Consider the following 26,073-nt stretch of genomic DNA (forward strand, 5'->3'; position numbering starts at 1 on the left):
AGACAGAAACGCATGCATGCACACGTGCGCATGTGCGTGCACACACACATGCGCGCACACACACACACACACGCACACACACACACACACACTCTTTATAGGGATGCTTAATTGGTACAATAACAATAATAATAATAATAATAATAATAATAATAATAATAATAATAATAATAATAATAATAATAATATAATGAATTTTATTTTTTAGATGCCTTTCAAAGCACTCAAGGACACCGCACATAACAGTACAACAAAAACAGGAGACAATTTAGCGCTAATGAGGAAGATGCAATTACATGGTGCCAGGAGCTCGGCACAGAATTCAGACTCCGCTGTCCTCACCATACACAAAGTCAACCAGGCCAGGTTAGGCAGAGTTGAGCTTCAGGGGTGAGAAAAGTGCAGTAGAGTGGAATAGAGAATAGGCAAGACTGTGATTGTATGATTAGTGTGATACAGTGTAGGCCACATGGAATAAGTGTGTTTTCAGGCGAGATTTAAAAGTGGAGACAGTATCAGAAGTGCGAATGTCTGGTGGGAGAGAGTTCCAGAGGCTGGAAGCAGATCTGCTGAAAGCTCTTGACCCCCCCATGGTGGTTTGGTTGGCAGATCGGGCGAAAAAGCTGGATGGTAGAAGAGGATCGGACAGTGCGGGAGGGTGTGTGGATATAGATCAGTTCAGCACAATATGATGGTGCCAGGTTATGAAGGATCTTGAATGTGAGAAGTAGAATCTTGAAATCAATGCGGGATTTGATAGGGAGCCAATGGAGTTGCAGCAGGGCTGGAGTGATGTGTTCAGTAGAGGGAGTACTGATGATGATACAGGCAGCTGTGTCCTGGAACAGTTGGAGTTTATGGAGTGATTTCTGAGGAAGACCATGGAGGAGAGAATTACAGTAGTCCAGACGAGATGTAATCAGGGTGTTTACGAGAATAGCGGCGCAGGTTGGTGTGAGTGAGGGACGGAGGCGGTTGATGTTGTGTAGATGGAAGTATGCGGACCGGGTAACATTATTAATGTGGGCTTCGAAGGTTAAGGCGCCGTCTAGGATGACACCCAGGCTCCTTACCTGGGGTGATGGTGGGAAAGTGAAATTGTCGATGGACATGTGAAAGGGGTTGTGTTTTGCTAGTGTGGATCTGGTACCAATGAGGAGGACCTCAGTTTCGTCACTCTTCAGTCTGAGGAAGTTGAGTGAGAACCATGATTTAATCTCCAGTAGGTAGTTAGATAGAGCTGTGGGTGGCAGAGTGGAAGTAGGCTTGGTGGAGATATAAAGCTGTGTGTTGTCAGCATAGCAGTGGCATTGGATATGACATTTCCTGAGAATGTGTCTAGGGGGCAGAAGGTGAATAGTGAACAGGAGGAAGGACAGATCCCTGGGGAACACCGCTGGCGACTGGAGAGGAGCAAGATCTTAGGTTCTTGAGTTGGACAAATTGTGTGCGACCAGTGAGATAAGATTTCAGCCAAGCCAGAGGGATGTCAGTGATTCCAATGGAGGCCAGGAGGATGTCATGAGAGACAGTGTCGAAGGCTGCGCTGAGGTCGAGGAGAAACAGGATGTAGAGTGAACCAGAGTCAGTTGCCATCAAGAGGTAATTTGTGATTTTTGTGAGGGCTGTCTCAGTGCTATGAAGGGGACAAAAGCCAGACTGAAATTGTTCAAAGAGGTTGTAGCGAGACAGACGGGCGGTTAGTTGAGCTGCAACAGTTCTTTTGAGTATTTTGGAGAGCAATGGCAAGTTTGAGATGGGATGAAAGTTGTTCAAATCATTGGGATCTGCACCAGGTTTCTTGATAGTTGGAGTAATAGCAACAGTCTTTATTGATGATGGAACAACACCAGAAGTCAATGAGGAATGAATGATGTAAGTTATGAGAGAGGACAAGGCAGACAGGTAGCTTTTTACCACGTAGGTAGGCAGGAGGTCTAACTGGCAGGTGGATGATTTGGATTTAAAGATGAGTCCAGTTATTCCAGAGACAGGTGGCAGTTTGAAGCTGGCAAGTTGAGAGCTGATGGAAAATGTGGGCAGAGAGTGCAGAGAGAGTGTAGAGTTATTTGAAGCAGTCAGTGTCTGGAGGATGTTTTCAATTTTGGCACTGAAGAAGGGAATGAAGTTATAGCACTGTGCAACAGTGAGTAGGTGAGGTGGTAGAGCATCAGGTGGTTTCAGGATATTGTCGATGGTTGAGAATAGGGCTCTAGTGTTCCCATCAGGTGTCCTGATTAAGGTTGCGTAGTATGTAGTTTTGGCAAAAGAAATAGCATCCTTGTATTGGAGCATGTGATTACGATGCATTTCTTTTTGCACTACTAGGCCGGTTTTGATATGACGGCGTTCAAGGCGAGAGCTTTTGGTTTAGAGCTGGCGTAGTACTGGTGTAAACCAAGGAGCAGAGCGGGCAAAGGAAACAGACCTTGATTTCGGAGGTGCAAGAATATTTATCAGTTGATGAAGTCCGAGATTGTAGTGGGATACCAGTTCATCTGTGGTAAATAGGTTGCCTCTGCTGGGAAACTCCGTGTTATAGGGAAACTGACAGTTTTTTTGTCTGTTTATATATATATATATATATATATATATATATATATATATATATATATATATATATTTTTTTTTTATATATATAGACACACACACACACACACATATTTATATATACACACATATACATATATATATTTGTGTGTGTTGTGTATGTAGCATACTTGCTGTGGTGCAAGGGGGCACGGGAGGTACTACTTGTACTCTCTTGGTCTGTATCTGTGTCTTCAAAGCTCGAGGTCTTCTTCAGTTTGGATGTCTTTTTCTGCTGAAGGAAGAGTAATTACTGGACAACCAATATGAGTAAGATTTACTTCACGATTTCAAGAGATGATAATTGATGTTAAAATCAGCCACAACAATATAACCACCTGCCTAATAGTGGGTAGGTCTGGCATTTGCTGTCAAAACAACCTTGAACTGTCGAGTCTGCACAGGACTTCTGAAGGTGTGCTGTGGTATCCGGCACCAAGACATTAGCAGCAAATCCTTTAAGTCCTCAAGGTGGGGGCCTCCATGGATCGTTTGTTCCCACAGATGTTTGATTGGATTGAGTTCTGGTGAGTTTCCAGGCCAAGTTAATGCCGTTAAAGGCCCCCACACACCGCCCAGACGTCCTACTGCCTTATCCGACCACTCTCTGACCACTCTGTTGCCTCTTGTCTGACCCGTTCGGGAGAAAAGTTGTATTGAACACACCTCTTCGACGTGGTGCCAGCTCCACAGTAGCGTGTACGTTCTGAACTTGCGCGAGATACAATAAGCAGGTGGCTTTAGTGTTAAAGTCGCTGGACTAGAGTTTTAAGCGCGCAACTCTCTTTACTTTCGATCAAAACAAGCTGCATACTAAACATGCAGCAAGGCATTACCAAACGAACACAGATCAATTCGTCCTAAACGTACATAACAGCTAGTCTCATGCCAGTACTCCAAAACATGAAAACAAGAAATGACGGAACGGAGTGTGTAGAAAACCAATGCGCACACAGTATTATGCCCCTACCACACACCGCGCTGATTCGCTAGCACACCGCCAATCAGAGTATCCAATGGCTCAGATAGACAACTTTCAGAAGTTACAGACCACTGCAGACTGGAAGATCCAACAAGTCTTGCAGTTTTAGAGGTGCTCTGACACAGTCATCTAGCCATCACAATTTGGCCCTCGTCCAAGTCACTCAGATCCTTATGTTTGCCCATTTTTCCAACTTTTTCAACGCATAAACTTTGAGGACAAAATGTTCACTTGCTGTCTTATATATCCCACCCTCTGACAGGTGCCATTCACTTTACCTATCAGTGGTTTTAATGCTGTGGCTGATTATATTTACTCATCATAGGGCAGAGGTATGGAGTAGGTCTCCAGACTGAAGAAAATAGAGAAAAGTGTCTTTTAAAAACTGACAGCAAAGTAAAGAGAGGAGAACTAAAAGGGCTAACCTTGCGTTTAGAAAAGCTGCCAATAAAGGAGCGGCCTGTACGCTTGTTGCTGCTGGGATTAGCCTCATCCGCTGTGTCCGTCCCATCCTCACTTTTACCCTGACAGCACAGGAAGAGAATCTTAGCATTTTTTGTTAGGAAACATTTTAGAGATTTACACCAGAAAATGAGAAAAATAAATTACTGATTAGCTTTATACCCAACATCTTATGCGACATTGTTCTTGAGTCAATTTTAAAAACAAACATTTAAATTCTATATTGAAGAGAATAAAAATCAGAATTTGATAAATCAGAGCAAAAGACAGTGTCAGAAGCATAATTGTTATTCTAGGCAAAGAGGGGCTTTCTCAGCATCAAATCATGGCTACACTAAAGGTTTCTAGGGACATAGTACATGGAACTCTAGAACACTTTGTAGAAACTGGATCAGTTGGATCAAAAGCCCAATCAGGCAGACCCACAACACACCATCAGCAGGTCAGGATTACATTTTTTACTCAAACTGATATGATCATTTGTAATGAAAAAAAAACAGTATTACAATTGAGACAACAGCGGTCATTGTATTTATACAAAGCTGTCTAAAATGAAAATGTAAGGACTCCGAGTCTGTGTCTACCTTAGAGCCAGTTTTGTCTGTGGGCTTCCCAGCAGGTGGGAGGGCTGCAATGGTGAAGCTGTCTGGGTCTTCCCTGTCTCTGATCTTAGACTCCTTCATCAGGTTGTCCAGCTTTTTCTTTGCCATGTTCTCCACCTGTTTCCTGTTCGCTGATGTCTAGAGAAGAAAGGAACAGTTGAATAGAGGATGATGATGCTGATATACAGTTGAAAAATGCACATACAGTGACTTGCAAGACTATTCACCCCCGTTGAACTTTTCCACGTGTTACGTTACAACCACAAACGTAAATGTATTTTAATGGGATTTTATATGATAAACCAACACAAAGTGGTGCATAATTAGAAGGCAAGAGAAGGCAAGTTCTGAAGAACGTTTGGGAATACTCCCTGTTGACCAGCTGAAGCCAAATGCAGACTGATGGCTGAAAAACTGTGAAATAATGTAGGATTGTTGAAAAAATAAAGCTAAACTGAAGCAGTGGCTTTAATTTATTTGAAGTCTCATCTGAAGAGAGTGGTTCCTAATAGTTGGATGAGAATGAAGCACTAAAAATAGAGTTTAAGCTTTGAGCTGAACAGTATTGCTGACTTGAATTTATGTTGAAAAGCAGCTGACGGAGGATGAAGAGATGTTACAGTGAGAATGAATCAAATACTCTGAATCGGACTAAGAAATTCAATAAATCTCAATGTATCGATGATTGGGAACATTTCAATATTTGAATGGAGTTCCTGGATTGAATGATTGAAAAGATAATAGTTAAATATAGTTAAAATGTTGGGAAATATACTCTGTGTGTTTGTGTTTGTGTGCATGTCACTGTGCGCTTGGTTGCATTGTTGTATACGTGTGTGTGTGTGTGTGTGTGTGTGCGCATCTGTGGTCGTGTGTGTGTGTGTGTGTGTGTATTAAACCGACTCATTGATAAATATGTCTCCCTGTGTTGGCCCAGTTGACCTCGGTTGCCACGGTGATGGTCACCAGGTTGGTCCTGGTAACAGACTGTGAGAGTTGATTTAGCAGTGATTTCAGCTAAAGGCTCACCTCACATTATCATGCTTCTCTTCTCTTGCAAAACAGTACCTGCTATCACTCTGATAATGATATGGTAAACTATGGGAGTCTTGTGAGCACTCTGTGAAGTTTTTGTGTGTCTGTGGTCAAAAATGTGTCTTGTGAAGCAGTTTAGAAAAGTGGATGTGTTTGCGTGCCTCCAGATATTTTTCCTCTCAGTTTAATGGGACTTAATGCGGCAGTTGGTCGGTGTTCCTGTCAGTTAAATGCCCACCGAGCAAAGTTTTTGTCCAATTGCCTCCAGAGATCCACTGTAACACCAGAATGAGTGTATCTACAAGCTGATGAAAATTGTGGAACAGAGCGTGAGTTGAAGACAAGGTTTTCTGAATTTTATTGAACTCCTCCCCACTCCGTCAATTGGCTCCTCCACTCTGACTGTCAGCCTTCCATCCCATGCACACCAATGCAAAAATCTCTAAGTGGCTGAAAAGTTGCCAATGTTTCAACTGCGACTGTGCAAAAAGTATGAATGCTGTGAAAAAGATGAATACAGGTGAGAAAGTCCTAATCTTTGTGAACATTTCAGTTTGAATAGAGTTTCTGTGTAGAAGTGTGAATGACTAGATGAGCTTTGGAAATGCTTGAAAAAGTGTGAAAACTGAAGATTTCTGAAGATTCCGTAATCTGCTTGAATGGGAAAAAATGGCCGAACAACATCAAATATGTCTGAAATTATGAATGATATCAATTAGAAAAATAGACATGGTGGTTTCCCAATTGAGAAGAATATTCTTTGTTTGAATGGAGTGAATACGTTGACAAATGTTGGAGCTAAGGGCCACATTTTCTGACCCGGAAGATATAATAACTAGAAAAATTGCATTTCCTGCGAAAATACAGTGTGAATGCTAAAGGCTGAAGTGATTTCAGAAATCTGCTGAATGTACAGCCGGAAATAAAGCTGAAAAAGCAGAAAGGCTTAAATGGAACAGGTTGAATGGGCTAACAAAGTTCAACATTCCACCACACACAATCATAGAAAACTCTGAATTTTTCCAAAGTCACTCACAAACATTAAAGGGTCACTGTTCAAAATTACACATCGTAGGAAAAAAGTTTAAGACACCTCAAATGAACAGGACTTGTGCCTACATTTTAAAGTTTGAATGGTCTCTCTGGGTCAATGTATGCCAGAGCAGGAGATGAGAGACAAATGTCTGAGATTTGTGACTTTTTTGACCTCATCTGATTAATTCTTTATAGGAAATGTTTTGACTTGCATCGCGAGAAACTAATATTCCGCAGAACTACGAGATAGCATACTGAGTCTGATCGTGCTGCACATTTTGATGTATTATTTGTTTGTGTACACTCAACGGTGTCGGGTGAGTTAGCGACCATAAAAAGGACGGAGGATGAATAATAACAAGAAGGCGCACAGCCAACTATTGATCCCTAGCTTTGCTATAGAGAGGTCAATAGTGGGCTGCGGAGCACAGCACCACTAATCAATTCCAGAAGAACAATAATAATACATTCCAGGATAACAATAGTGTGACCATATGTTGTGAATGCATTCACAACCAATGATACATGGTTTTCAAACATTTTTAAAAATAAAAAACACCCCCTTTACTCTGATACCCTTAAATAAAATCCAGTGCAACCATTTGCCATCAGAAGTCACCTAATTAGTAAATGAGGTCCACCTGTGTGTAATATAATCTCAGTATAAATACAACTGTTCTGTAAAAGCCTCAGAGGTTTGTTAGAGAATATTAGTGAACAAACAGCATCATGAAGCCCAAGGAACACACCAGACAGGTCAAGGATACAGCTGTGGACAAGTTTAAAGCATGGTTAGGATATAGAAAAAATACCCCAAGCTTTGAACATTTCACAGAGCACTGTTCAATCCATCACCTGAAAATGGAAAGAGAATGGCACAACTGCAAATGTACAAGACAAGGCCGTCCACCTAAACTGACAGGCTGGGCAAGGAGAGCATTGATCAGAGAAGCAGCCAAGAGGCCCATGGTAACTCTGGAGGAGCTGCAGAGATCCACAACTCCGGTGGGAGAATTTGGCCACAGGACAACTATTAGTCATGCACTCCACAAATCGGGCCTTAATGGAAGAGTGGCATGAAGAGAGCCATTGTTGAAACAAAGCCATGCAGTTTGCCACAAGCCATGTGGGGGGCACAACAAACATGTGGAACAAGGTGCTCTGGTCAGATGAGGCCAAAATTGAAGTTTTTGGGCTAAATGCAAAATGCTATATGTGGCGGAAAACACTGCATATCACCCTAAACACACCATCCCCACCGTGAAACATGGTGGTGGCAGCATGATGCTGTGGGGATGCTATTTAGAGACTTACCCCGAAAGACTAGCAGTTGTCATTGCAGCAAAAGGTGGTTCTACAAAGTATTGACTCAGGGGTGTGAATAATTTTGCACGCCACACTTTTCTGTTTTTACTTTTAAAAATGTTTTAAAACCATGTATCATTTTCCTTCCACTTCACAATTATGCACTACCTTGTGTCGGTCTATCTCAAAAATTCCCATTAAAATACATTTAAGTTTGTGGTTGTAACGTGACAAAATGTGGTAAAGTTCAACGGGGGTGAATACTTTTGCAAGCCACTGTATGTATGACATTGTAACTTTCTGAAAAGTATTAACAAAAGTAACCACATAGAAAATATCACACTTGTTGAATAATTAATGTGATCATCTAACAAACAAAACAAAGAAAAACATAATAATTAACGTAACATAGACAAACACCCTGATTGTGCATACCACCAAAGAAATACGTCTTTATAACCTAGATGTACAGGCCCTTTTAACTAGGAACCTTGGAAAATTATGTCTTATGCACAAGATGATCAGATTTCATGAGGAGCAACGATAAAGCAATACATTACAATGTAAAACCTCCCACACTGGTTGGTGAATGGACCTTTAACAAATGCAAGCACTTTCACGTCAGAGCATAACAGGGAATGATAGTGTGACGTTCTTTATACAGATGAAGTGGAATTACTGAGAGATGTCATTCAGATATCACCGCTCATTACATTACTCAGAATAATGTGAACATGCTAAATTCAGCCACATGGTGGCAGAGTGTGCCCACAAACCACCTCAGTCTGTAGTTAGCGATCAGGTTAAAGCAACATGCTGCATAGAGAGAGCACAAGTTTTATTCCTAAATGCTCAGGGCATGCGAGTCAAAAATTAGTGTATTGCACAAAACTGAGCTTTAATCATGAATAATCAGTCCAGTCAGAGCTGTGTACAATTGAGAATTATTACCTTTGACCTGGGCAAATTTGTCTGCATTATTCTGATCACATTGCACACAGAACATTGGGTGTTTTAATCATCATTTATAATCATGTAAAGAGAAATCTGGTTGCTTCTGAGGCTTTTCTATTCTGACAGAAAAATATCATGCAATGATTTTGAACAAAATTTGCAAAATAGCTGAAGCCTCAGAGGTGAAGACTATTTTGTTGGGCTCATCGGTCCATTCTACTCTCTCTGGTATGAACGTATCCAAGACATATTGAGGACACATTTGAGATCCAGTCACAGCGGTGGTCAGGGCTGCCTGTGACCACATTCTTTAGCAGTGAGTATGCACATGTCCTGGGCCACAGTGAAAACAATGAAGAAGACGGTCCACATTTACACTCACATTTATGAAAGAAGAGAATGATTTTTTAGATGATAAACAGGACTCATGCTGATAGTGTGTGGACCGAAGGATTCAAAGCTGTCCACTTATGATCTGATCACAGAGGATGCATGGTAACACCAGGTCTGAATTCCTTCTAGTTTTCTCTTTCATCAGCACCAAATACTGTGGCCAAACTTCACCCAGAGGTAAACCACTACTGGCTGCTCGACTTCTGGAGATGTTTGTGGGAAAGACGCTTGGAACAATGTCTATACTGTAGATGGCAGCTTAAGGTAACACAAGCATAACGTTTTTTAAGAAGTGACATCTCCATTAGTTTATGGGTCACTCTGTACCAACTCAGTTCAGACCTCCCAGTTAATATCATCAATTTCCTCAAATAAAATGCATGTAAAATCTTCTAACGAAGTTATGGGATATTGCAAAAATCTATGGTTGTAATCCACACATTTTTGTAGTTATGATTTTCTTAAGTTTTTCCCTCATTTGATTTTTTTTTATTTCTATGTAAATATATATTCTTAGCATCACCAACCACTCAATTTTACTGGATTATTAGTATAATTAATGTTTACAGTAATCAATTATTTTTTTACCCAAATATGAATCTTCCATGCTCAAAAATACATACAGTTGGGGTGCCATTTAGCTCAGTGGGTAGAGCAGGCACCTCATGTGCAGAGGCTCCTGGCCTGGGTCCCTTTGCTGCATGTCACTCCCCGTCTCTCTCACCCTGTTTCCTGTCTCCTCTTCAACTGTACTTTCAATAAAGCCATGAAAGGCCAAAAAAATACTTTAAAAAAAAAATACATATAGTTACAACTGCCTCGATATTCCCCTCCCATGAAAATGAAGACTGTTTGTTTATTAAATGTGTTTAAGCACATGAAATCAGTCAATGAAGATCTTTCCTCTCAATTTAAAGTGTCTCTTGCCAACACACCCCAGAAGCTCAGTTGGTAAAGTGTGTGATCACCCTGCCGCCTGTCTTCTCCCGAGCCATTCCACTTAGAGAAGTGAAACATTTCCCCCCTGCCGACAATTTATTTTGTTTTTTTTACAGGTTCATCAGTTTTTGTGTCCTGCTTTTGTCCTGTTACCACTGTTAATCAGATGAGTGCTGCATGTGTAGTTTTTTCCTTGCAGTTAAATCATACATTTTCCAGTCATATTACTTCACTTTCATGCAGTTCTGTTGAAAAATGAAAAGCTGAGGCATAGTATCAATGACCTCATGATATGGTAATATCTAATACTTATTAATTATGCCCTGTGTGAGAATTACACTGTCTCACACACATCAAATACTGTATGCCTATGATACTGTAAGAACAGCTGACTTCATGCAAGTAATGCGTCAGCGTCCATTATCCCTGCTCCGCCTGGTGGATAGATAAACCATTGCAACTACTTTCCACACTTGGCGCCACACGTGCCTTGAATTCTGTCTTCTGGTTGAGTTGGCATGGAATGACCCTTAAAGCCGACAAGATACTTATTTGGTTCCAGAGAAAGAATCCTAACATAGCAAATTTGATGATGCATCTTAAAGATGAAATACTGAAAAGTGTTTCAGGCACAGCACTTTCAACTTTCACTGTCACAATGAGAAAGTACAACACGTGACTGGGAGAGATTGGATGGCAATGAGCTCATACAGTACCTTCCACTTTGAAGCAAACAACAGTAGAGGAGAAGAGGAGGGAACGAACAGGAAGAGAGAAGAGTAGGAAATGAGAACAAATAGCCACACAGAAACAAAAGAGACAGATGCACACAGCTGAGATAGCACTATAGGAACAAAGGCAAGACAGTAAAGAACACAAAGTCACAACTGCTTCATTTTAACATGTGCCATCAAGAACAAAAAATACATGCACAATTCAAACGTCATCTGTTGGACACAAGGATGTCAAGTTTGTCTCTGGTAAATAGCACTGATAAACATAGGGAAGTGGAGAAAGTACATACATCTCCGTTCATCAGCTTGCAGTCATCCTCCATTTCATCAGCACTGTCTTCGTCCGACACGTCTCCCTCCTCTGCATTCTCATCAATGTTGGGAGGCAGTTTCTTCCCCTGGTGGACAAATGAAATGGTGAGTGGAGCTCTGTTTAAGAAAAACAAACATCTGCAACATTATTTCAACCAAAAATTACATTAGACAGGGCCTCCCTGGTTTCACAAGGGTTAAGAAACTAACCGTGTATGTATTCCAAACATCCCCATTTACAGTCCAGCCAGGACTGTAAATGGACTGTAAATCACCCTTCCTTTTATTTCCCTTTTTAGTCAAAATCTATTCCAATATAATTAGGTAAGATTTGTCTTTTAGTCTAAATTTTTCTAGCGAGGACCAACAGCCTGATACAAAGAGCCATAAATCTAAAGAGAGCAGAAAAACTTCCTGTGTTTTTTTTTAAGTCCCTAGCTAACCAGAGGCACCACCACTAAAGCAGACCATAACCTTCCACCTTCAACAGCCCATGTTACTGTGAATATATGGCTGGCATGAGGGAAAGTCCACCGCAGTCAGGCATCTTTGCTCTTCTTTGGTCTGGTAGTAGTTCTGTCAAAGAACTACTACACAGTGGTAGTGCTGCTGTGACAGCTGGCAGAGCAGTCCTTTGAGTGCCACGCACTGGCAAGATCCCTTGTCTTTGGTGAAAGCATCTGGTATGAATATAGCCTCATTAGCCTCACTCCATTTCTCTCCCCAGTTAACAAAGGGCCGCTGTTGCTCATCATGTCCTTGCCTCTGTTGGTTATTTGTGAAACTAACTCTGATTTAGAGTTCACAGTACAAACTCAGCTGTGCCACCCTGGACAGATGGCTTACATGAGCTTTGACCTTTCAAAATGACTGATTTAGACCTTTAGTAATTTATTTATTGGAAAATGAAAGGAAACATGATGTTGACATCGAGTTCTACAGTTGACAAAGTGTAGTGCCAAAAGAAAGGCAGGTCTGACGGCGATGTAAAGCGGTGTGAATTTTCCCTACACAATGGACACTTGAACTGTTATAGATTTTTTAGGTGAGCCTTATTATAGGTGGTTAAATTGTACTGCAGTGAACGGGATCCAGAGAAAAAAATTAAAACCAAAGCTGAGCGTCTGGGCTGGAGCGGCTCTCTACTTCTCCAAACTGAGGCTGCACTAATCGGTGATTACAGTAGGGAACAGATTGACTACAGATATGTACTTTATATGACCCCACTTCAAAAAACATGAACTATCCCTTTAAGCTCTTTATTCTTTCCTCTAGTTAGGTTTTGTTTTTCATTCAAACATGACTTTTTCCAAACATATCACTTCGATCAGCATTTGAAATCTGCACTGTGTGGATCAAAATCTATATCATAAAATTGTGAGCTGAGATAATTGGTTGAGGACTGACTCTTTCTCTCCAAAGAGAATCAGTCACATTTTAAACTGTGACTTTACCTTAACAAGGATCTTGCCCCTGAGTGTTTCCGGTGATGGTAGCCATCCAGACTCGTCAGCCTTTATGTTAGACAGGTCCAGTTTGTCCCCCAGGATTTCAATCAGGTACTGGGCCATTTTCTTTTGCTGAGGAACACTGCAGTGGTTCTCTATTGACAAGATGACTGGGTAGCTGAGAGATAATCACACACAACAAAATGGAGTTAGGGGGGTGGGCTGAAAGGTTTAGGAGGAAAGGAGGACAAAGTGTGAAAGATAAAGTGAATGTGGACAGTTTATATTGTAGTTGAGCAGTTTTCCTGTCATTCAGTAAGCAATTTAAACCCAACTGTAAACCAACCAATCCGAATAGTATCTTCCAAGTGGATGTAGATGTCTTTGAGTATATTGTATCTGGTATGAATTGGCTGCTATATTTTATTCTGGCAACACATTTAGAACCTTCTGATTAGGTTTTTTGTATGCCAGTGATGGTGATGAAAATCTGCTCCATCTATTTATTCACTGCAGTTGGTTATTATTTAATGCACACAAACGTCAAACTAATTGGTGTCTGAAGAGCATGATTTTAAATGTGAATCTGAAAGATGGCTAAGATACTCAATGTTCATGACTTAATTAGATACTGTTAATCAATATTTAACCTATTGACAAATGACTGACAGCTTGTGACTTAGCCCTCACACATCTCTTATTTTTGCCATGGCTTGAGGCAGTGCTGATGTATTGGTCAACATTTCAACCATTTTCAGTCACAGTGAAATGTCACAACAACTACCGGATAGATTGATGTGTACTTTTGTAGCCTACAGATATTCTTGGTACTCAAAGGATGGTCTTCCTGACTTTGTTGATCCCCTGAACTTATCTCAGGTGCCAGCAACAGGCTGACACTTTTGACCCTTTATAGTAAACTATTACATGCACTGTTACAAAATTTATAACAGACATTCAAGATCACTAGAGAATAAATTCTAACGACTTGATAGATCCCCAGGCTCTTCACCTAGTGTCACTGTGAGAATCAATTCAAAGTTCTTAATTTAACTATATTGACAGTTAAGCCTTTGGCATGAGCTGTCATTTATTCAATCTTATCTCATGAACATAAACCTGCATAACTAACATGTTATATGTGTTAGTTATGTATATGTGTTATATATTACGTTGATACTCCCAACTTGTCAAATATGGCAACTTCAAACTCTGACACTACACCTACCCCTCTCCTGTTTTGCACGCAAAGAGCTCTGTGGTCAGGTTATCAGTGAATCACATGAAATCCAAAAGTATTTGGTTAGGTTTAGGCAATAAGACTTTGTGGTTAGGGTTAGGTACCATCACTTTGTGGTGAAGATTTGGCAACAGTACTTGGGGTTAGGTTTAGGAAAACAACATGCTTTGAGATAAAATAACTATGATGTTCACGTAAGTTCAGTCACGTTGTTTATGTACTGTCATTTATGTGTTTTGGGCCATTTTTATGATATTCCATATTTTTCCAAGTCCTTTCCTGACAATGTTGATGAGCCACAGTGTTCTACATATACTTTTAAAAAATAACCTTTGACAACATTGTGCTAAAAGCCAAGAAAATGAAGCTGGCTCTAAAATGGAATGATGATGGATGACTAAAGCGGAGTCTAGAGTCATACCTCATCCTCAAAGCTTGGCTTATATGGGCTGTAAGAGCAGCGTGGCTCCTTTAGGAAGGAGCAGTGCCCAGTGTGTGTGTGTGTGTGTGTGATTAAGCTTCAGAGCAGACAAGGCTACTGACCAATTACCTTCATCTAACCTCTGTGATGAGCTCTAATTAGTTAATGTTAGCAACATTCTAAATGAGCTTCTAAACAGCTAATTTTAAGTGGGGTTAACATTTGATTCAATTTTCTACACAACATATTTCATAGTAAGACTAAATCTGTTGTATAATTGTTGCACTGACATTAAAACCTTCAAAGTTCTATTTGCTGCACACCACACTTTAAAGCTGTTATACTTGCAGATTTAAACACTTCTAAAGGTTTCTGAAAGACTTACAAGTTCAGAGCTACCACGACAACACATCATTTACCCTCTGCAAGACATGGGTCGTATGAACAACTCCAAATTAATGCTCTTCTATCTCCAGATGAACATTTCATTATTGCTGGATGGTCTGGATAAGCATCAACATTCTAGGGTGAAGGAGCTGTGGTCCAGCATTTATAACAAGTTTTAAAAGGAGCTACATTTAAAGGTGAACTCGTCATTAGCAACATATTGGCTGTGGCGATTTTCAGTCCAAGTTATATGGATGCTTTCATTAGTGCCACTGGCAGCCCTCTGCCTAGCCTGGTTAAATTTAGTGTCTGGAAAAATCTGATTGTTCTTTGATGTTGACTTACTCTGTTCCTCTTTCACTGAATTATCTGTAGAGTGTAGTCTGGTGTCTACAATTATGTTTTTTTTAAAAACACAGTGAGGGTGAACATGCGCAGAAAGCCAGTGTTTCTGCTTTATTTTACTTGAAGAGACAGAATCTAAAAATAGCTCCTCTCTGCTGCTTCCAGACTGTGTGCATGTTGATGGGATTATCACCTTCTGATGCAGATTCTGTGAGGAGGAGGTCTATGTGTATGCTTTCATTTCTCTGCTAATGTGTTGCTATGTCTCTGTGAAGAGCTGTTTATTTTTTATCTTAGTTTGTAGGTGTATGACACGTACACTCAGTTGGGTGATAAATTAAAGGGAAAATCATAAATAAACAATAAATATTGCTTTCATACCAGGCAGAGGGGCTCACTAAATGGTTTGAAGAGGATGACAATTATGTATGAATGCCAGTGCACGGCCTCAACATTCACCAGATCTACAGCAGGAGATTTTGAGCAGCTTGTTACAGGCCATTCTCAGAAGCTGGGACATAGCTTGTCATTCATTGTGAATGGGATCTAGTGTTGCAGCCTGGCACCAACCTCTGAGCCACAGAGACTTAGAGGGACCAGAGAAGCACTATACACACAAAAAGCCAAGTACCCAGGAAAGCAGAAGTACAGAGGCATTTCCTACCCTGCACCACAGGGTAAATACTGGACTGCAAAGGATGCAGGACCAGTCTCACCAGTCTGGGCATGACTGTCCATCAACATGTGCCACGTTAAAAAAATGTCTCCCAACAAGCTAGTCTGTATTTGGGAAACAAACTGTGTGACAGGAAATGAATTACTTCCTAGTGTGTAGCACGAACACTGCATGTGTGTGTTTTCACAGATTTACCTGCTGAACTTTAAGGTGGACATTTTCACACAACACTGGGGAAAAATGGGTGCAGTTTGTCAAACCTCATTTTGGCAGGATTTGTTTTTTTTATTTCTTATTTGTCAATGAATCGAAGAGTATTTGTATTTTCATTATTCACATTGCTTACTGTAACATGCATTCAACTCCAAGGACTGATGTCTCAAACTGCTGCAAACACTTTAGTTGTTTTTTTTCACCTTTGCATCTTCCTCTGTAGATGTAAATAGCGACATCTCTTACTACATAGCTATCCACTAAAGATGAAAAGAAGTAGATTATGGATCAATTTGAATGAAAATTAGGCTGAGAGATTAAGTTTCTGTTATACATTAAGATTTTTACTATTATTTTTTTCTCATTGATTGCATGTCCATTTATAGTGCCAGTGGGTGTAACATGAATGGATTTCTAACTAAAAGAATGATTAAAATTAACTATACTTGACAATAGATAAATCAACAGCTGACAAAATAACAGAATAACATTTATGTAGCACTTTTACCCAAACTGCAATACAAGGTTTCTGGTGCTCATTCACCCATTCAACCATAAACTAACATTAATGTAGGGCTGTGCAATTAATCGAATTTTGATCGTGATTTCTATTTTTGGGTCATACGATCTCCAAATTCTTAGAATCGAGTTGAAATGATTTATTTGACATGTTTTGTTGTACAGTAGGCCTAGAGATTTTCTGAAAAAGATGCGCATGCGCAATTCAGTCCCTCCCCCAAAGCAGTCAATGCAGCCCTGCTGACTAGGACTCGCTCTCAAGCAGCTGTAAAGTATAAGAAGGCGAGTTGAGTGTGGGATGAACAGCGTTATTGAAGAAACAGTGCAAATGGAAAATGGCAGGGGGAGGGCAGCCCCGTTTGGTCGACAAAAAGGGTTGAAAAAGTTCCCTAGTGTGGGAACATTTTGGATTCAAAGAATCTGACAAGGAACAGCACCACACAATGCGCAAGACTTGCTACACAGTGACATCTGCACCACTTGGAAGCACAACAGATATGTTCAACCACCTCAAACTAAAGCACAAAGTCACTCACGACAAATTAATTTTAAAAAAATGTAAAAAAACCACGACATCAGTGCAGTCAGACATCTATCTTAGACCCACTGTATAAGGTTCAAGGTTCAAGAGTCTTTATTATCGTCTTACGTGGACGACTTCACGACTACGACAGATCTTTGGTCCAGCCACACAGTGGAGCCATATATTAGCCTGACCCTCCACTTCTAAATTCCAGAGTTGATGCCTTAAGACTATACTGGACAAAACATTGCCCATGGCCTGAGTGAAGCTCTGGCAGCATGGGAATTATACGAGGGAAAGCTAGTCTGCATCATCACGGACAATGCCTCTAACATAATGCTGGCGGCTGAGATCAATGGATGGTTGAGGCTCCAATGTTTCAGGCACAGACTACACCTGACCATAGGTGAGTAGTAATTATTCTTGCATGCAAAACATAGACATAAATACATAGACGCCTCATTGAGCGGGTTGGCCCGTTGCTGTGATTCAATTAAATATTCAATCCATGTGTATAATAACCACATCTTGACATGTAAATGTGATATCTGTGGGAATAAAAAGCACCAATGTCGTTTTTTATAAATACAGTGATTATTAACAGTCTAAGTACTAATAATAACAATCATAGAGACAAAAAAATCAAGATAAGAAACTGCAACTGGCAGTGAGCCTGCTTTCTTTTCTTTTACTAGTGAATTGATATACTCCATGACACAACATTATAAAATATGATAATGTGTACAATAACATTTAACGGTATAAAACAGTACAGTTGCAGTATGCTACTATTACATATATGCACCATATATAGTATAGTTTTTCCATCATCATCATCATTTTTTTTTCTGCATATTGAATGCATACTTTGAAGGAGCAGCTGTAATGCAAGCAATTTTCCATCAAGAAAATAAAGTATTTCTGATTCTGATTCATATATTATGATGTCAGTTGTCCATATTTTAAGTTAAATTAAACAAGTTGAGAGAATGCTAGACAGATGTCACAGTTCCATGTCAGGATGTGGTTATTATGCATAGATTCCATATCTAACTGTCATTTATCATCACATTAACAGCGTTACATACATTAGCAGCTGTAAACACTCATATAAACATTCTAAAAATCCATCTTGTGGTTTGGTGCCAACCTGTATATGGAACATATAAGGAGTAGTTAACGTTTATAATCATCAGAGAATGTTACAGACATTGTTTTTGTTTCCTGTTTCCTAAATATGTTCATATGTGTGTGAATATGTATATGAGTGGCATTAAGTTACAGAAGGTGGCTGTGCACCAGTGCACGAAACAAGGTCCATAAAGACATGGATGACACAGTTTGTCTTTATGGACCTTGCTTTGCCCACTGGTGCAAATTCATGTTGAAATAGGAAGGGGCCATCCCCAAACTGTTACCAAAAATTTGGGATATATAAAGTTACATGTGGCTAGTGTAATCTACTGAGTTAAAAGTTAAAAAAAAAAAAAAAAAACACACTTAAAGTATTAAAAACAACACAACATGTACAGAGCTACTGGATAAACATCCTGCTCGAGTTGGCACCGGATGTATCACAGAATATTGTGATATTAACACCACAACTGTTAAATATGATTCCCGTTTTCTTTTTTTGCCTTTAAGGAGAAAGTCCCTCTAGAAACAGCTGCTAGGCCTACTGATACAGAAGATGCTGATGCTTGCAAGAAGAAAAAGAAGGGCCTGGGCAGCTTCTTCAAGGTCACCGCAGACAAAGCTGCAGGGCTTCCTCTGCAACAGGACCAAGCCATTGCTCTTGAGATCCAGTCCTACTTCCAGACAGAGACACTAGATCCTGAGGAGGACCCTCTGACGTGGTGGAGAGATGCCCAAATGATCTACCCACGTCTTTCAAATCTGGCCAGGAAATATTTGTGTTTTCCTGCCACACGTTCCTCTTCAGAGCAAGTCTTTAGCACTAGCGGAAATATTGTTTCCTGTTCTCTAAAACCTGATCACATTAACAAGCTGTTGTGTCTGGCAACCCTACCAGCATTTGTCATATTGGCCTAAAATTATTCTGAAGTTTAAGTTTATTTCAGTTATTTCTGACCCATGATGATGGACCAGGCGAGCCCTTCCAGCTCTAATCCATTACTGGATTAAATTACAGACTGCAATTTTTTGAGTGTCGTTTACAAAAATGTTAGAATCAGAATGTTGTGGCAGTGCACTAAAACATGAGAAAGTTTATTTTGGATAAATTCAAGTTTTTCTGTCTATTTGATTTTCTAAGTATATTCATTGTATTCATTAAATGTTTTATAGAAATTGCAGATTTGAACATTTTGTGCATTCTTTTTAAAAGGGGAAATTTCAAAGTTCTCAGTTTCAAAATGAGAGTGAGGGAGAAATGCTGAATGAATGCATGATGTTTCCACACTCAAAAATAATTGTTTAAAAAATCGTGACCTAAGTATTGACCAAAATATACGTGATTATGATTTTTCTATTAACGAGCAGCCGTACATTAATGACATTGAGATACCAAGTAGGGTGCTGGCCTGAGGGCAATTGTGGTGTCATTGTCTTGCCCAGGAAACCTCAGCATGTGGAAAGGAGGAAGTGTGCATCTACCCTGTGATCAATGGACAACCCTCTCTACCTCTTGAGCCACAGCAGCTCCATATTGTATTTTCTATTTCATTGTCTCTAAGGCTCATGCAACATAGACTCAACATCACTGGTTTTCTTTCCTGGCATTCCTGTCTATATGTATGCTGTCTTTATTGAATAATAACATTTTATAGAAAAGTTTCATCTTAAATATAAGAAAGGCAGACTGCACTGATACACTATAAGATAACAGCATTTTTTGGTAATGTGTCATATATATCTGCAGTTACTCCACATATTAAATGATCAAATGAAAACAATGTACTCATCCCCACACGCCATCTAACAGTGACTACAACCAGACCCAGTGCACCATATAATGTTTCAAATGGAAAGAAGCTTCCAAACGTATTAAACTCATCCAAGCCTGCAATTGTATTCCAAGCCTCATTTCCCCCATTTTTCACTACTGTTATACAATCCAACAGCTTGTGTAATGGAACAAAATGTAATGTGTATTGACAGCATACATATACACATACGATATACTGCGGGCATTGTTTTCCACATGCCTGCTCAAGCTGTACTCGCCATCTTTATGGTTTGTCAGTTATCATCAACAGAAAAGCAGAAGAAACACGAGCATGGTCTATTAGAGCACTCTGACTGACTAACTGTGTGTGCCAGTGGGTAAAATGAATAATAGAAAAGTGCAAAAATCTGTGACGATGTGTGTGAGTGTGCATGCCAGCGTTAAAACATACTCATTCTTGACGAAGGCGTACTTGTTGATGGTCTCGATGACGTCTTTAAAGAGGATCTTGGAGGTGAGGGTGTAGCCATGGTGAACGATGGGCTCACCGTCCTGACCGTCCCAACAGTCCACTGTGGATGGGAAAGAAAAAGAGAGGATTATATGAGCAGATTACAGGGTTGTTGTTAAAACTATCCTGGCTTAAAACAATCCCGTGTGCCAACCCAAACCGTCAGTGAATGCATGTACTCTACTATTGTGTGTGTCAAAGTCAGCATTCGAAAAATTCCAAATGAATACTTAAACAAACTTTGCAAAAAACTTCAGTGTCCTTTAGTAAAGACTGAATCTTTATTAAGAAAGAATGTGCTTGGAACCGAGAGCCACAGGTAGAGTAGGGAGGTTTATGTTCCATATTTCCATTCTGACCTTCAACACAGCGACAGCCGGCCTGCAGCACCCAGGCATACATGTCCACCCTGGACTGTGACATCAGTTGGTCACCCATCAGGTAGGTGTTGTGTGAGGAGGCGATGAAGTAGTTGCACAGTGGCTGGGTCATGTCCTGGTTTACGTTGTAGTGTTGTGGGTTGAAAATGTCCCCCGCTGGGCTGCGCATGTAATTCGTAAAACCTGGAAGAAGGTTCAAATGAATGGATTTGTAAAATAGGGCTGATACAACTTTGCTTTTCTTTTTTCTTTTACTAGTAAATCTAGAGAACAAAAACATTCACTCCCATTAAGTGTTAATAATAAAAAAAACAGCAGTGCTCACTCTCTGGTTCAGCACAAGGAATTCATCAAAGTAGGAAGAGACTTGATGTCAACAGTCGAACACTGACGGTTCTAGTTATATTGTAGACAGTGGGAATCATGGAGAAGCAGACTAAAACCCTACATGTCTACTTTGTATGATCTTTGATGAAGAAATAACTCTACAAAATAAAAGAACAAAGAATAATTATGGATTTTTTCGAATAGGTTTATTTGCTGTCGGGAACCTTACAGGACGTGAGGAGAGTCAAATTAAATGCATAAATTAAAGATCAAATGCTCGCCGCACCATTAAAAAAAAAAAAAAAAAAGTCACATAATCTGTGTTCATCACATTACTGTTATTAGGAAATGTTTTGACAACAAACTTCATTCTCTGTATATAATGCATCTTACCTATGAATGAATCCATCTCTGTCCTGACCAAATCAACATGTTCCAAATACTTAATGCTAATGTCTATTTAGGGTACATCTGATTTACACTTTTGTCCGTTACTTATCTCAATCAGAAGATACAGTCCATTATAGTCTACATGTCCATGAATCTCCTAGACTGCAGTAGCAATGGCGCCAAAGACTGGCACCAATGCTAAAATTCATGATGTCCCTTTTCTTCTTTTGTAGGATTGTTGGTCCTGCACATTTTCTGCACTAGTCATACCTGATAACCTACATCAGGTGAATTAAGCTAATCCCCAAGTAAGATGAGATGGAAAATAAGCCTTGCTTGAGGTCGTAGAATATTCCTAGGCAACATTTTCCTGAATCTCGTAAAATGTAGTCATAATTTTGACCTAACATTACGGGAATAACGCCATAATTACTTATTACTTCTAAAATCATGACTTTATTCTCAAATGGCACATCCTAAAGTTACTTTTTCACTTCCACTCGTACCCTCATAAAATTACAATGGTGTTCTAATAATATTGACCTTTTTAAATGGGGACATACGCACTGAAGTTTCTGTTGTCCATCAATAGATTACAGTCTGTATTCATCTATTGGGGTCGCACTGCAGCCTCAAACATGCCATTTCTGTGAGTCTCTTTGGACGAAAGCATCAGCCAAAAGAATTAACTAATGTAATGTAAGAGTATAATAATGAATTGAAATGAAATAATACAAACTGATAAAAAAGCAGAACTAACTGAATTTGTGGTCAAACACACAGCAGACCAAGCACTGTCACAGCTTCCTTTTGCTAAATTCTGACTTTACAGGGAAACATTTCCACAACAAACCACTTATCTAAAAGGACTAATAGCATTCAGTTTAGTTTCAAACAAAAGAGAAAAAAAGACACATCAATGTTTGAAATCACAGTGGACTTACCATCAATTCCCAGAACTCCTTGCTTCTGGTTCTCAGAGCATGGCTCAAATTTGTTGATTATCTCCAGGCAGTGGTCCTTGGTCACCTTGGTCATCTACAAATTGCAGAAATGCATATCAAAACAACAATAAATTGTATATCCCTCATAAAAAACCACTGGAAAACAACATTTAGCATTCATGAGGACAAGTAACGGATAAGAGAGAGCTCCCTGCATGTCATTTCTCTATCCATCCTGGCTGCAGAACACAACTGCTTGTATGGTTACTGCTATTTAGAGCCTCAAGATTGGTCAATCAGTTTCCATCTCTGTTAATCAATCAAGGGGTGGGGCAGTACTCTCATACTGTGTCAGTGTGTTTATAACAGTTTAAAAAATGTGGGAGAAGAAGGCTTTAGCAAGCTCAGCTAGTGAGAAATTATTTCCACATGCTTGTTTCTAAAATGTTTTTCATCCCACAACAAAAGTATTAAGCACAGTGAATGTCTAAAATTGTGTTAAATGGGCAACACTTGCTACTCTTCTCCTCATAATCCAGATAAGAGAGTACTGTGTTAGAGAGGACGCACAGAGCTCTAAAAGCTTTTCTGAATTTTCACAAATATGAAAGTGATAGACATCATATATCCAACCTGTTTTTCTTTGCAGAGTTAGGAGAACTCATGGCAACTTTACTGTATTCTTTGAAAACCAACGAATAAAATAGATTTGTGATCAATGTTTCATTGTGCAATATGGGCAGCAGATATTTCAGTATGTCTTGCCAGAAATTCAATTAATAGTAATTTAAGAATTATAAATTCACCAATTCCACATTCCTTCCACAATCCACTCCATAAAATAGTTTTGTATTGATTCTCCTATGTCACGTGAAAGGAACTTCTACTGCTATAAATGTTGCTTTGGAACCTAGTTTGTAAAATGACCAATAAATTAACCTTAAACCTAATATAGAAAGCTGAAGTATAATGTACCACAGGATCATGTCTAATATAATAATTTGGTAGTTGCAAGGCTGTCATAAGTCTGGAGATGAATATGTCTAGCTATCTTTATTGTGTTCTCTAACCAAATCTTAAGCCTTCAGAACATTGTTTTTCCTTTTCTCTTCTTTCTGCTTCATTAGATTGTAAGGGGTGCAGAGAGACAGTAAAGGCAGAAACAAAGATAGGGGATGTCATGAAGCCAAGGGGCCCAGAGAGCTGCAGCAAGGACTGAGCCTTGATACACGGAATGAACTCTACCAGGTGAGCTTCCAGGGAGCCCTTGGGAACATCAATCAGTCTAGACAGCATGGGAACAGATGGTAGCTACTGTTTGCCATTAACACTTCAGTCTGCCTCAGATCCAGAGGAATACAGCAAGTAACAGAAAACATTTGCACACTTGAATCAAATTCAAGTGTTCCACATCCTACTTTTTCATATTTGAGGCACAAAGAAACATACACAAGTAAAGTCTGTAGAAAATGATACCAGCAGAGAAAATTCTGGCATCACTTGAAACAATTCGCCTCACAATACTGCTTCCACCACTCTCCAATAACATGAGAAGGAGAGCCATCTTATTCACAACACCAGAACTAAATTCTGAGTATAATTGGCAAAAAACACAATCGGCCTGAGTGGAGGTGAAATGTCCAAACAGAGCCTTATGCTGTAAAACATGACTGTTTGAAAACATTTAAAAAGCCAGCCAGAGTGCAAATTAGCTGAAGGAGCAGCCACTGGTTGTGTTAAGAAAAATAAGCTGTTTCGCTCATTAGCTTTTTGATTTCCTCTCAGGCGATGGAATCATTTGCAAGGAGATGTACTTCATCCCAAGTGCTGCGATAACATTAATGCTAATATCACTGGAGGCCCCTTGTTGTCTGCATTTCCCTACATTAAGCAGCACTTCAGCCACCCAATAGCTAGTTGGTTAAGCGTTTCACCTCTCTTGCAAAAGCTGAATACAAGGAATCTTACGGGTATTTAGTTGACAAAACTGTAAAAAGTAAAGGAAAAAAAGGTTCCATAGTAACCTATGAGGCACTGCTTGAAGGGGGGAGGCAGGGGATCTTATAAAGTTTCTTCAACTTCAACAACTCACACAATTTAACATTTTTTGAAGAAGTCTGTCTCCAATGGCAACAAACGAGGAGTCTCTGTTAGTGTTTGCATTTGTAAAATTTTACCTTTACCATCAACAAATTGTTAGATTTAATGTAAGTGGTGAAATCTGTTGAAACAGTATGATCAAACAGGTAGTTAGTAAAGCCACAACAAACTGACACAAAGTCTACATGGCTTCAGTAGCATTACTGTTTATGCAAAACCTACGTGAGGTCTGATTAAAGGCTTTAAAGTAAAACTCTCGCCAAAAAGCAACCAAGGTTTTCTTTGCAACAAAAAGCGTCGATCCCTGAGTGCGACCTAACACGCAGGAGAGTAATGGTGGACGGCTCCTCAAGCCTGCCTGTTAGGTCGCACTTGGGGATAGATACTTTTTGTCTGCCATGACGGCGGCGCGCCGGAGATGCAGCTACTAACATGAGTCCAAAAACCTTCTTCTTAGTAAACTGTGTGTACACAAACAATGTTCTCAATGCTCGTGTTCATGAGTAGAGACCCTGGTGATACTACAAGCAAAGTTTCATGTTGTGTCGAGCCTTAGTGTTTTAAAAATAACGATTTTGATGCTAGCGTAAAAGTGCCCCTGCACCCCATTGAAAATTAGCTTACCCTGAACTGTCTGTGGTCATGCTGGATTGTGGGTAATGTAGGCACCAGGTTTTAACAAGGAAGAACATGTGGTATAAAATAAGATGAGGTTTCTGGTTCTAACTGAAAATGTCTAACATGAGTCTGACAATGTTACAGGAGTGCAACACTAAATCAGTCTCTACCTTTTGCTCAGTCTCGAGGAAGCGGGCTAGGTTGTCTGTGTCAAGGTGGTCTTTGAGGTTGCTGTAGGTGAGCATCAGGAGATACAGGTCCCTGCGGGTCGACATCATCTTGTAGAAGGAACAGAACTCCTCAAAGCCCAGTGTCCCCTGGTTGTCGTCTGTATCTGCCTCCTACACAAGGTACAAGGAAAGATTCAAATTCAGTTTTTTTCACAACATAGCCTTTAGTTAAAATCGAAATTCTCAACAATAGCCGTTATCACACAAATGCTCCGCCACAACGAAGGCTTGCCTTTTCTCTGTCTTTGTTTGTTCACACTGAACCAAGCAGCACCAGCATAAAGCTGCTCCAGTGTGTCATGACATACAGCACACCGGTACTGCAGATCCAAATGAGGCATGATAGTACACTGGTATGCTAAGATCTGTGTTTTTTTGAGTGTATCCCCCAGTGTCCTCAAGTTAATCTGAACATGTAACTGCTTGACTGTTTATACTCACGTGGATGTTGTTATAATGTGCTGTGATATTGAGATCCTGACCCAACATGCATTCTGGAAAATGACAGTTACCTGTTTTGCTCTAAACAACATGTCACCATCAGTAAACAG

The 26,073-nt window shown here is 39.9% G+C and overlaps 1 protein-coding gene across 8 annotated transcripts in view; it reads right to left on the minus strand.

Moving 5' to 3' along the window:
• Positions 1–26,073, minus strand: part of plch2a (phospholipase C, eta 2a) — a 208,199-nt gene that overhangs the window by 27,750 nt on the left and 154,376 nt on the right. For 6 of the 8 annotated variants that reach the window (XM_037104143.1, XM_037104146.1, XM_037104141.1 and 3 more), the window contains 9 exons: positions 25,463–25,633; positions 22,575–22,668; positions 20,893–21,096; positions 20,474–20,594; positions 12,797–12,968; positions 11,321–11,428; positions 4,618–4,773; positions 3,997–4,095; positions 2,721–2,824 (listed from right to left, as the gene is read on the minus strand). In XM_037104143.1, the coding sequence (XP_036960038.1) occupies positions 2,721–2,824; positions 3,997–4,095; positions 4,618–4,773; positions 11,321–11,428; positions 12,797–12,968; positions 20,474–20,594; positions 20,893–21,096; positions 22,575–22,668; positions 25,463–25,633 (1,229 nt within the window). The remainder of the gene's footprint in view (positions 1–2,720; positions 2,825–3,996; positions 4,096–4,617; positions 4,774–11,320; positions 11,429–12,796; positions 12,969–20,473; positions 20,595–20,892; positions 21,097–22,574; positions 22,669–25,462; positions 25,634–26,073) is intronic. The other 2 variants (XM_037104144.1, XM_037104142.1) reach the window with 1 other exon arrangement.

The sequence above is a fragment of the Acanthopagrus latus genome, chromosome 7 (genome assembly GCF_904848185.1).
Source record: "Acanthopagrus latus isolate v.2019 chromosome 7, fAcaLat1.1, whole genome shotgun sequence".
Taxonomy (NCBI): Eukaryota; Metazoa; Chordata; class Actinopteri; order Spariformes; family Sparidae; genus Acanthopagrus; species Acanthopagrus latus.